The sequence below is a fragment of the Dendropsophus ebraccatus genome, chromosome 2 (assembly GCF_027789765.1).
Source record: "Dendropsophus ebraccatus isolate aDenEbr1 chromosome 2, aDenEbr1.pat, whole genome shotgun sequence".
Classification (NCBI taxonomy): Eukaryota; Metazoa; Chordata; class Amphibia; order Anura; family Hylidae; genus Dendropsophus; species Dendropsophus ebraccatus.
The window spans coordinates 101,038,849-101,052,570 of NC_091455.1; the positions used below are offsets into that span (position 1 = coordinate 101,038,849).

Sequence of the window (13,722 nt, forward strand, 5' to 3'; positions counted from 1 at the left end):
AAGATCTGCGAGAAAAACAGAACTTTATATTTTAAAAAGAATATAGCATGAGCTTGACCATGTTTAATGGTAACATAACACATTGAACATTTATTCTGATCTGCCAGCATCATGTTATGGAGCAGAAGTAGAGCATACTGATGTATAGTTTTGTGTAAAATGATTCTGTAGAATTTAAATGAGGAGCAATGTGAGTAAAGAGGATCCAAAAGTTCTACTGAATTTTTTCCAACAAGGCTTTACATTAATCTCCTCAGCTTTGTCTGCTCTATAATAATGCAGTCTGCTCCTCAGACAGCATGTTTAATTTGACTGTTTTGTCCCTTTTATATGATTTGTAAAATGTAATTTTTTTAATTTTTTAATTTTTTTTTAAGTTTGGCAGGTGTGTCCAGAAGCGTTACTTTGGTAGTAGCCTATGTCATGACAATCACAGATTTGGGGTGGGAAGATGCACTGGCAGCTGTCAGGGGAGCAAGAACGTGTGCTAACCCCAATATGGGTTTTCAGAAGCAACTCGAGGACTTTGGAAAATGTGATGTCCATAATGTAAGTAAAAAGAACCAGTAAAAAAGGATGGCACTAACAACAGCTTACAAAAACAGAAAGATGCCACAGCAACCTGAGAGTGCTAGCGCATACAATCCCCCTGTTGTATACACAACATTTAAAATGGAAAAACTGGTTCTTTGTTCATTAAAAAAAAAAACTAAAAATTTAGAGTAGTTTTTCCATTTTAAATGTCTATATTGTGTATACAGTAAGTCCTAGCACTTGCACTTGGGTTGATTGGTTCCCTTAAAATTCTCTCTGAATAAATTATCTACTTTTCCTTAAAGTATGTTTCTGTTAAGATGTTAAAAGCCATATGTATGTGGGACACAATAATTCAGTTTTGAACCCTCAAAAAGTCTGACCGTTTCATGTAGAGGACAGCAAATAGAGCTAAAATATGCAGTTTGCATAACACACAAAAAAAAGTCTTGTAGCACCATGGACAGCATTATCACAAGCACCCAGGAGGTAGACCACTTGTGCTAAATATCCACAGCTCTGTGCACTTAACTGAATCTTCTCTCACCTCCATGTGATAGCATGCTTTTACTCAGGCCAGAGACGCTCCCAGTGCAAAGAGCTGCTAGCCCTAAGGGTCCTATTACACAGCCTGATCATAAACTTTCAATGAGTGCTGAGCCATTACACTGGCCGACTATTGGGCAGCACTGATATTGGTGACAATATCCTTGCAGCCCTTGCCTTTAGTTTAATATAATAAAATTTTAACTCTCCTTACTACGTTCCCTAGTGTCCTCGGAGGCCTTCTCCGGTGTCTGCAGCTCTGCCTTCTGTTCTGGTGACTGCACGGACAGGCCACTTGCTGTTCAGCCAATCTCTGACCGCGGCCAGTGATTGGTTGAGAGGCCATGGCCTGTCAGTTCAGAGACCTAAACCGAAGGCAGAGGTGCAGACACCAGAGAAGGCCTCCGAGGACACTAGGGAACGTGGTAAGGAGAGTTATTACTTTATTATTTTATACAGTCATCAGCCATCAGCTACACATTCCTGATACACGTAGGGATGTGCATCTCATGATTTTAGGTCTGGACCTAAAGAAACAATCAGCTGATGATCGTTTTATCAGCTGATTTTTCTCTCTGTTACATGGAGCTATAATCCTCCTTATTCAACTGATTATCACTCTGTGTAATAGGGCCCTAAGGCTACACAGAAAACATGAATACAGCCAATTTCTATATACATGTTATCCAGGACTCCCTAGGGCTGCGTTATTCAGCCACTGGTTATCAAATGGCTCATGCTCTGGTTAGGACCTAATCACCTTTTCAAGTAGGTTAATCAGGTTCCCTAATTTGGTCACCCAACCAGGGCTGTGGAGTCTGAGTCGGAGCTAGTTTTGGTTGGAGTCCGAGTCGGAAAAAATACTCTTTAATACGCTTTAAAAGTTGTCAGTCACTATTTGGCAGTTTGTTTCTGAGCTGGAAGAGTCCATTGTGTGGGGGGAGATCTGTACTGTTCTCTTTCTGGATGCTGGATGACTGTATATGAGCAGCAGTGTAATATGAAGATATCCTATGTAATATAGAGGAGGAGGAGAAGGAGGAGAAGAAGACATAAGTAGTGTAGCAGTAGCCTCTGTCCTCACTGTGATGTTTTTCTTCAGTGTTCTATATCTGCAACTGTGTGTGTATGCTATAGCAGGGTGTGTGTGTGTGTGTGTGTATGTATGCTATGCCTACAGCAGGCTGTTTGTGTATGCTATGGCTGCAGCAGGCTGTTTGTGTATGCTATGGCTGAAGCAGGCTGTGTGTGTGTATGTACTATGGCTGCAGCAGGCTATGTGTATGTGTGCTATGGCTACAGCAGGCTGTGTGTATGTGTGCTATGGCTGCAGCAAGCTGTGTATGTGTGTGTATGTACTATGGCTGCAGATGGCTGTGTGTATGGGTGCTATGGCTGCAGCAGGCTTTGTGTGTGTGTTATGGCTGCAGCAGGCTGTGTGTATGTGTGCTATGGCTACAGCAGGCTGTGTCGGTGTATGCTATGGCTGCAACAGGTTGTGTGTGTATGCTATGGCTGCAGCAGGTTGTGTGTGTGTGTGCTATGGTATGCCCCCACACCCACAGTGCCCCCTCTATATCACTATGGCTGACGACCCCTGTATATCACTATGTGTGACCTCTCTATATGACTGTGTGACCCCTCTCTATATCACTATGTGTGACCCCCCCCCCCCCCCCCCTCTATATCACTATGGCTGACCTCTATATTACAGGTATCTTGCATTGTTAGCAGTGTTTCTGTGTGTATAGTGAATATTTAGTTAGAAACTAAAAGACCACCTGCTCCTTCTAGTCTAGTTGTGAGTTGTTCAGGACATGGAGGCTGGAGACTGGCTGCATCCACTGCACACACAGGAGAAGCTGCTTTATATCTTTCCCTATTCCTGGAGAAATTGCCCCAGGATCATGTAGGACATTAGAGAGAAGCTGCTGAGCCAGTGTGATAAATAACTCCCCTGGTATCTTACTGGCCATTTATGAAGGAGCAGGAGTCTGATTCGGTCCTGATAAAATTCAGGAGTCTGAGTCGGAGCTGTGGCTTACCGACTCCACAGCCCTGCACCCAACCCCCCCTTCTCCCCTCCGAACACACACAATCCAAGCACTCAGACCTGTACATACAGAAATTGGCTTGTCAGTGGTTCACCAAGCCTTACCTGCACTAGCCAGTTTATAAAAGATGGCCATTGTAAAAAGGACCATTGTAGCAATGAAGCACTTTAACCCCTCTGCCTCTTATCTCCAACCCATTCCTCATTTCTGTAAGCTCTTGCAGGCAGGACTACTTGTGTGTGTGTCTGAGTTGTCTATGTATGTACCCCAATATGTTGGTGCTAAATAAATAAAAAATTAATATTATAATTAACCCATTAAGGACCAAGGACGGAACTGTACGTCCATTTTTGTGGTGCCCTACTGCTCAAGGACATACAGTTACTTCCTCAGATGAAACGGGCGCATCCATGGCTGTCAGTGATAGCCAGGCACCCACCACAACTGCTGATACCTGAGGCAGTATAGGGCAGAACATTGGAGTTGTGCAATGTGATCACACAGCCCCTATGGTAGCTAGTACCTCTGGAGGACTCCAGTGTCATAGCTACAGTGGCTGAACAGAGTCTAATCAGCAATGCTTATCACAGGCACAATACAATGCAGGGCAGATCAGCATTGTAATGTAATTTGCCTGTCATAAGGTAATCAGATATTAAAGTAAAAATATATATTAAAAAAGTGCTAATAATTAATATAGGAAAGTACACATATTTAGTATTGCTACATGCGTAATAACGCTGGCAATAAAATTATCTCACGATTAAACTCGCTCAGTGACCACAGAAAATTCTAAACTAGAAAAATACATTTTCTTTTCATAAAATGGGACATTTTTCACAAGAAAATTGTATGGATATTGGCCAAAATTTACCACTATCCTAGTACAATATGTCACAATAAAACAGTCTAAGAAACCCATTTGATAAGTTATAGCATCACAAAGCTATAACCACAAAAAGACATGTCAGATTTTAAAAAATGGGCTCTGGTCCATAAGACACTTTCTGGTCCAGTCCTGAAAGGGTTAAAGTGAATGTACATCAGGTACATTACTTTGGGTTTTATACCTTAATGGATCACTGCCGTTGCTGGGATGCCAGTGGCATGGTCCCTTTTTTGAAATGCTGCCTGGTTCCCACGCATGGCGCCAGTCTTTTTAGGAGCATTGGCTGTTCCGGAGCACTGGGGGCAGGTCGCAGGCCACCTGTGTGACTATCTCCCCTCCCCTCTGTCATGTGGCTCCATTAAACATACAGTCTATGGCTATGTTCACAGTACGTAAGTTTCATAATAAGCATGGCTGTTATTGCCGATTTGCAATAACGGCCGTGATTAATATGAAACCTACATTGTCCTGCCGTCTGTGGAATCACAGCCGGAGGGTATACACATAGGGGGAGATTTATCAAAGGGTGTAAAATTTAGACTGGTGCAAACTGGCCACAGCAACCAATCACAGCTCAGCTTTCCTATCACCAGAGCTGGAAGCTGAGCTGTAATTGGTTGCTGTGGCCAGTCTGAATTTTACACCCTTTGATAAATCTCCCCCATAGTCTACACTCCGGCAGGGATCGCTAGCGGCCACGCACAAAACTGACATGTCAGCTTTCTGTGGCCGCTATTCATTGAATAGCAGCCGCAGAGAACCTGTCAGCTCACACAATGGAGCGTGCGTCTCAGGCCGCACACTCCATTGTGTGCAGCGGTGAATTCGGATGCGGGCGCGTACAGATTGGCCGCTCTGTGATCCGGCCCGGTCACAGAACAGCCGGTGTTATACCAAATGTGAAAATGGCTTATGGCTGTATTCATGTTATCCGTAGAGCTGCATCAAACTTCTGCAGCCACCTGTAATTAAGTGCTGAACATTTGGGTTAGGGTGAACCAGAGCGTGCTTGAGATTCGCTCATCTCTATTCATTAAATATATTATTTCAGGATAGTAAAAAATAAACATTTTTAAGCATGGCTGAAATTGTTTGACTTCTGCATCACATAATAACTCACTGCATCTAAATAGCTTAAAGGACAACTCCGGCGGGACCCCCCCCCAAAAAAAAACCACACACACACAGACACCATACTCACCATCCCTCCGGTGACGCTTGCGCACCGGCAGCCTTTTCATTGGCTGGAGCGCATCACATGGCTTCCAGCAAGCTCAGCCAATCAGGACTGAGCAAGCTGGAAGCCATGTGATGCGCTCCAGCCAATGAAAAGGCTGCTGGTGCGCATGTGCACCAGCAGCCTTTTCTCTCCCATTCACTCTCAATGAAGACTGCGAAGAGGAAGAAGACCCGGACCGCCAGTCACCCGTCACCAGATGCTGCCCGGGAGAAGAGGACCGTGACGGCCGTAATAGGTAATGTATACATTCTTTAACTTCCGGGGTGGGGGGTCGGGAGTCGGAAAGTGGGGGAAGGGGGCCAGACCGGGTATTTAACCACATTACAAAGTTATATAACTTTGTAATGTGTGTTAAATAAGCCAAAAAAAATTTCGCCGGAGTTGTCCTTTAAACATCACAGCCCCAAAATGTTGAGGGAAATCAACCACGAACAATCATCTTGTTAAGTTTTTTTTTTTTCCCCCAATCACATGCTTCTGTCTGTCAGGTTTGAAGAAATTGCTGAAAAAAGGAGGGTCTTTCCATCTCCTTAATTTCTTATGTAGTAGCTTTAGTCATTTCTGTGGTGTTTTTGTGTGTAAGAATTGCAAAGGTAAAAAAAAAAAAAAATCAATTGACCAGAAAAATTGTACATAGTTGAATTTGGTAAGAGCTTTCCAGTTGTCTTGAGTACAAGATTTATGTCAGTGTCTCCATTATTGCTCATATGATATATCACAGCTTATTAATTTCTTGATTTGTATAATGCTGACATTACATGTTTCTATTTTGTGGACATTTCAAAGTAGACTCCTTAAAGAGGACCTGTCACCCTTCGTGCCGGGGTGACAGGCTCCCGACCCCCAGCTAGATCCCCTTATACTCTGGTCCGGCGTCCATAGAGAATGAATGGAGCCGGACTCTGGTCCGGCGTCCATAGAGAATGAATGGAGCCGGACTCTGGTCCGGCGTCCATAGAGAATGAATGGAGCCGGACTCTGGTCCGGCGTCCATAGAGAATGAATGGAGCCGGACTCTGGTCCGGCGTCCATAGAGAATGAATGGAGCCGGACTCTGGTCCGGCGTCCATAGAGAATTAATGGAGCCGGACTCGGGTCCGGCGTCCATACAGAATGAATGGAGCCGTGCGCGCGCTGCAGAGATGATTCCGGCTCCATTCATTCTCTATGGACACCGGACCTATCTCCACAGCGCGTGCGCCGGCTTCTGACCAGGATATCTCCGTCCCGGGACCGGTGTCAGGAGCGGGACTCAGCGAGATGAGATCAGTATAAAGGGGATATAGCTGGGGGTCAGGAGCCTGTCACCCCGTCACAGGGGCGTGACAGGTTTCCTTTAACCCCTTCGGGACCAGGCTAATTTTCGTTTTTGCGTTTTCGTTTTTTCCTCCTTGTGCTTAAAAGGCCATAGCACTTGCATTTTTACACCTACAGACCCACATGGGCCCTTATTTTTTGCGTCACTAATTGTACTTTGCAATGACAGGCTGAACTTTTGCATAAAATATGCTGCAAAACAAGAAAAAAAATTATATGCGCAGTGAAATTGAAAAAAAAAAACACAATTCTTTTTCTTTGGGGGGACTGTGTTTTTACGCCGTGACTGACATGACATGTATGACAAACTGACATGTTTTATATGTTCCTCAAGTCGTTACGATTAAAACGATATGTAACATGTATAACTTTTCTTTTATCTGATGTCCTGTAAAAATTCAAACCATTGTTAACAAATATATGTCCCTTAAAATCGCTCCCTTCCCAGGCTTATAACGCTTTTATCCTTTGGTCTATGGGGCTGTGTCAGGTGTAATTTTTGCGCCATGGTGTGTTCTTTCTATCGGTACCTTGATTGCGCATATACGACTTTTTGATCGCTTTTTATTACAATTTTTCTGGATTTGATGCAACCAAAAAAGCGCAACTTTGCACTTTGGGATATTTTTGCGCTGGCGCCGTTTACCGTGCGAGATCAGGAATGTGATTAATAGTTCGGGCGATTACGCACGCGGCGATACCAAACATGTTTGTTTATTTATTTATTAACTTTTATTTATAACCTGGGAAAAGGGGGGTGATTCAGACTTTTATTAGGGGAGGGGGCTTATTATTGATAACAACACTTAATTTATTTTTTTTACACATATACTAGAAGCCCCCCTGGGGGACTTCTAATTTATACACTTTGATCTCTCTTTGAGATCTTTGCTGTATAGTTATACAGCAACGATCAATGAGATCGGCACTCGTTTGCTTTCGGCTGCTGCAGCCGAACACAAATGAGTGCCGAGCCGGGGACGGCGCCATCTTGGAGAGGTCCCCGGACGGCTTCAGTAACTGAGATCGCTCCTCCGGGACAACGTCCCGGAGGAGTGATCTCCCCCACTAGACACCAGGGAACGGCTGAATCCGGTAACGGCTGAATCTTTGACAGCTGCCTCCGATTATCTAATTAGCGGGCACGGCGATCGGACCGTGCCCGCTAATAGCCCCGATCCCGGGCTACATGAGGCACCCGGGATCGCGGCGGTTCAGAGTGGGGTTGCCACGTTGACAAACTCCACTTTGCTGCAGCTGCGCATTAGGGGAGATGTAATATGTACTTAGTATCTAGTATCATTTACAAAACTTCGAAAATTTTCTGAGACACCTTAGTAGATCTCTAAAGTTCCCTTGTTCTCTGAGATTAAGATTTCTTTTAAAGGGTACTCTAGCGAAAAAAGTCAAATGCTTTTTAATCAACTCATGTCAGATACTTAAACGGATTTATAAATTACTCTTATTTAAAATCTCAAGCCTTCCTCTACTTATCAGCTGCTGTATGTCCTACAGGAGTTTTCTTTTCAGTCTGACACTGTGTTCTCTGCTGCCTCCTTTTTTTTGTGACAGGAACTTCCTGCAGGACATGCAGCAGCTGATACGTATTGGTAAACTTTTGATTTTCTTAATTAAAATTTTTTATTTTTTCTCTCGATGGCTCCACTTTAACAAACAAAGACATAAAGTTTATCTTCATATTTTTTACGCCTTCCTAAGCGTGGAGTTAACATGCAGAGTTTGCCCAGAAAAAAGAATAGTTGAAAAAGAATGGACTGCACCTCACAAATAACGCATATCAAATACAGTTTATTTCACATGAATGCAGGGGACAAAAGACTATTAAAAGTAATTAAAATACATACATTTTACTGCTCATGATGCGGCCCAGTGAACCTGAACCCACCTGTACAATATCCTTGTTGTCCTTTTTTTTTTTTTTTTCTTCTTCCTCGGTTGACATCTTTCACAGTATCCCAAAAGAAAATGTAAGTACTTATTAGGTAAAGGTCTTCAGTCTAGATGGTCTGAGGGAGAGTGGTCTGATATTATATTTATTTAGACATTGCTGACCCTTTTTAGGACTATCAGAGGACAGAATATAGTCCAACCAAGACAAACATTTTGAAGTAATGGAAGTCAAAAGTGTATTTCAGTCCCATAGGATTATAATGTCTCCATAAATCGGACCATTAGATTCTAATAACTGTGACATTACCCCTACAAAAGCTAGAGGCGCTGCTGGGGATGACCATTTTCTGTCCTTAGACACATGTGCCACTGGGTTGAAACACCACCACCACTACCAATATATTGCATTCCAGTTCACTCAGCAATCAACCTTCTAAATATTTGATAAATTACTTATTCAATGCATTTGAGGCATAGACATTATACAAACAGTCTCTCTATGGAGGTATTCATAATCACTCTTCTAATATGGCCTTCAATATCCATGTCAGAACATGTCATGTCACTTTCTTGTGGATAAATCCTGTGGACCCTTTCCACACTAAAGGATCTAATAAGACCCAGAGCCTGAGGCAATTCAGGGGCTCAGATCTGTTTCAGTTAGGAATATGGTATACTTTGCTAAAAAAAAAAGCTGAAAATTTGTGTGGAAACCTCGCCTTAGAATGGAGCTTTATCTCTTTAACAGCTGTAGTGCTGCCTCACTCCTGAATGTACTTGTTTCCCATTACCAGATTTCAAGGGTGCTTTAAAAATAAATAATACTTATTATACCAGACTGCAGGGAATGCTAGTAGATTTTAGGTAATGTGCCCAAAATCTTGTATTTATGTAAAAGATTTCTGTGCAAGACTGTAATTCTGTGCACGCTGCCTGTATCTGTACTTTGAGCTACAATTCCCTTTGGGATTTATTTCCATACATTAAATAGATTAAAAGAATCAACATTTGAACACAGCTATAAATGTGTAGGAGATTTAGTATGACAGTATTTTTGTTATTTGTAAAATAGTTTAAAAAAATCAGTTTCAACAATATTCTATGTTCTTTGTATGGAAAAAAGACACATTTGAAACAGAAGAAATTTCTTTTACTGTTTTGTGTTTTGTGTGTTTTTATTCAGTTAAGAAGTTGGTTGAAGGAGACATATGGTGAAAGCCCGTTCCTTGACGAAGAAGAAGCCAAACAACTTGTTGCCAAGCATAAGCAACACGAAGAAGAATCTAGTGCTGGAAGTTCAGGAAGGCAATGGAGCAGCCACTTAACCTCTCTCTCCTCCATGGCATACAGCAATTATACTACAGAGACATAAGTTGTGGTCACAGCACTTGTATCTACTATCTAAACAGCCACTACTTTAGGTATATAGGCAGGCACCACATTGGTGATTGCCATCCAATGAAGAGAGCTTAGATGAGTTAAGAGGTCTTAAGATGTATGTTTCTGTCTATATTCTTGCAGAGATGAGCGGTGTGTTACAAAATTCTAGTTTGACATGGGAAGAGGTTTAATTCCACTCTTGTGTTTATTGGCATATTGGCACTTTATTATGTGTAGATCTTAAACACAATCCTCCTGAAAGCTTTGTTATATAGGTAAGAACAGTGTCATCGCTTTTACTGTGCTTATGTTTTTTTACGTATACTTTAACATTTTCTACCTCAAGAGAACAATTATTTGTACCATTACTGAACACAACCAATTGCACCCAAAAACACAACTAAGGAAATTATTGACCATGTATTTCTCAGGTAGATAATGGCAGAACAATGCAATGGTTGAACCATATAGCTCCAAAACCCTGGTGCCATAATAGACTCAGGTGATGAAAAAAATAAACAAAAACTTCCCATTGCCTGCATAAATTATGGAAGTCATTTTGCAGCTCAAACTTAAACACAAAATTTTAAAGAATAAATGGGAATGGTTCATAATGTTTACTATGAAGCCATTATTTTACTGAATGCAAGGAAGTTAGAAGATAAGACACACTTGACTCTGCCCTGCCACTGTCATACTGTGATGTGTAAGTTAAGCATTTTCTCACTTTTATATATACTGTGGTTATTGTTTTACACTGGTGCACTATAGCAAAAGGTGATATAGACATTGTGGAAAATACTGATTAATTCTGTGGCTCAAATTGAGGACGTAAAAACACATAACTTGCTGGAATGGGATTGAAGACTGCAAGTTTCTGTACTCCTTTCCTCCTGAAAGTCATTGTCCAAAATCTTGAAGTTGGCATCTGACATAAACAGAAGGACAGAACAAAACAAAAACAAACTGTATATTTAGGGAGTCAATATTTAGGTTCAGATGTGGGTCATTTCCATTTAGATGCGTTTGAAAAACTTTTCTATAGGCCATGGTCAATACTGCACAGTTTAAAATAATGTATTTTGTATACTGTGGTCCAACATATCTATAATAGCACGTTCTCTTCCGTAGTAATATGGGCAAGACATTTCACTCCACGTCATATTAAACTGGATACAATTTTTTTTTAAATTGTGTACATATAGCATTTAATTCCTGTAAAACCTTCAAAGATACATGTAACGTGTCCCTGTTATGTAAAAAAAAGAAAACACTTCTAACCTGTCAGAGAGATGCCAAAAGCTTTGATGGGTTTTGGTTCTGAGAACCCCAAATGCAGTGGATGTGAAAGTCTACAGAGCCCATCTCCTGCAGAGAGAAGGGGAGAGAAGCTCTTAGCCAGGTGCTTCTCCCTGCTTGCTCAATCGATTGGTAGTGGTCTCTGCTCCCAGACCCCAAATGATCATAACTTTTGACATGTCTCTATAACATTAAAGGTTTTTTTGTTTTATTTTTTAATTTAGAGTAACACTATGGTTGTCACAGTCTTTGCAGAACACTGTCATACCTCTGTAGAGTTACCTTATGTTTTAGTGAGTGTCCTGGTTATACCCTGGTTTTGCTCATATTTTACTCTCAGTTGCTTCTTGTTGGCTATTGTGACAACCTTACAGACCTGGTTCTTGATGGGTAACTAACTATGACTATTTATGAGGGGGTAACTGAATATAAGGAAATGTATGAAAATTCCTGTTGTGGGATATTTAATACTGTAACCACTGCATTTGCTGCATACTTTTTCTGATATATAACCTTTCCTATCCCTGTGTGTTAATATAAACGGAAATTTTGTTGTAAGTTTTTTTTGTTGTGGATTTTTATTCAACTTGCCATGAACATAGGGTACAATGTATGCAAATTATAACATGGCGGGGTTTTTTTGCCAGTAAGTGCTTTGAATAGATGTGAAAATGAAAAATATTTAAATGGACACTGTCACAAAAAAAGAACAAAAAAATCCTTGTAAAAGAGACATATAAAATATGTTTGAAAACCTCCTTAGAGTGGGGAGAGAGGTGCCTGGCAGCACAAGCCACTTCCTGTTCATTCTGATTGGTCGAGTCTGTAAACTCAGACCCCAATGAATAATGAAACTGGAATTCGTGTTCCCCAAGGTAGTCTGCATGTCTGGCTACTATTATAATCCCCGATTTCTCTAGGACAATGTAATGGAATCATTATGAACATTAGTTAGATGTAATGTTAACAAGTATCAAGCAACATGAACAAGAAAAGCTGAGTAGTCTCATGGGAACATTTCTTAATTGTTTAGGAGCTGCTTAAAAGATTTTAAGATAAACTTTGAATCTTTGCCAGACAAAGGACAAATGGGGTTTCACACATAGTAGCTGTGGGGTTAGAGAAGCCTAACATACAGCAATCGCTGTCTGGCTTCCATTTGAATATGGTTTGTCCTCTTGAAGCAGCCTCTTTAAAGGGAACCAATCATGGCTATAGCAATGCTATATGCGTTATAGTTGTGTGGGCACCTTTTATATATTACAATGCATATATAAAAAAAGAATCATCTTTGCAGATAGTCTTCATCACCTCTACATATGTGTGAGCCTCTGCGGTTACTGACTACCTTCATTTTGTATATTCACTAGACTAGTTACATTCATATCAGGAAGCTAAAAACACATTAGACATTACCTAAACATTGATTACCACACATTTACATGACCTTTTATCATTGAATGATTAAAAAACCTATGAACTTTTATTATTTATTGTGTTTCAATACATATTAGCATAGTGTCATAGTTTAATTTTTTCTGCCATCAGATGATTGACCCTTAGTAAACATGATTACAGATGTTGGGCCAAGGTCTGCCGTTGTTGGTCATTAGCATACAATGCACTCACTTTTAATTATGCATATTTTGACTTTCCAGGATTGTTCAGGATATTCGGGGGTATAATAGGAAGTGTTTCCTACTAATTAGAGATGAGCAAACCTGGAGCATGCTCAAGTCCATCCGAACCCAAACTTTCGCCATTTGATTAGCGGTGGCTGCTGAAGTTGAATAAAGCCCTAAGGCTATGTGGAAATCATGGATATAGTCATTGCCTGTATCCATGTTTTCCAGACAACCTTAGAGCTTTATACAAGTTCAGCAGCCCCAGCTAATCAAATGCCGAACGTTCGGGTTCGGATGGACTCGAACCCGAACCTGGTTTGCTCATCTCTACTACTAATACAAAGATGTGTTGGAGCTAGATTACTATTGAAAATCCATCTGTCAGGTTCCCTTTAAAGACCTTCCATTGAGTGGTCCAATTTATGTTACTATATTCTTTAGATTGCTATATTAGGCTTTTCATTTTTGTATTTCTTTCTACGACCTTACAAAAAGCTTATGGAGGTATTAATAAAATGTTTATTATTATAATCGTGAGTTAAGGTTTTTATTTTTCTTATGTAGCTGTTAGATTCTGCCTGGTTATCATATATGTCCTTTATACACTGGTAAACAACTGGACCATATTTGGCACACAGGTAAATTTGGAGGGCTTCGGGCCATATTACATGGCCTGACCAGACCAGTAAATGAGCGCTGATGTGCTCATTTACAGAGCCTATTACACGGCTCGATAATAATTAGCAGTGTCCGTGCAGCCCTTGCTTTAGTAGTGTAAAATAATAAAGTTCATACATACCTCTCCACGCTCCTGGTGTTCTCCCCGTTTCTGCCCGCTGTCTGTAGCCACCACTGGAACTTTAGAGCTGGTCTCTGAAGTGAAAGGCTGCTCAGCCAGTCACTGGCTGTATTGATCCTGTCTCAGCC

At 41.1% G+C, this 13,722-nt stretch overlaps 1 protein-coding gene across 1 annotated transcript in view; it reads left to right on the top strand.

Moving 5' to 3' along the window:
- DUSP22 (dual specificity phosphatase 22) overlaps nt 1-12,948 on the top strand; it is a 61,668-nt gene extending 48,720 nt beyond the window's left edge. The window contains exons 6-7 of the mRNA XM_069958090.1: nt 378-549; nt 9,675-12,948. Of these exons, the coding sequence (XP_069814191.1) occupies nt 378-549; nt 9,675-9,863 (361 nt within the window). The 3' untranslated portion in view covers nt 9,864-12,948. The remainder of the gene's footprint in view (nt 1-377; nt 550-9,674) is intronic.
- Nucleotides 12,949-13,722: the final 774 nt, after the last annotated feature.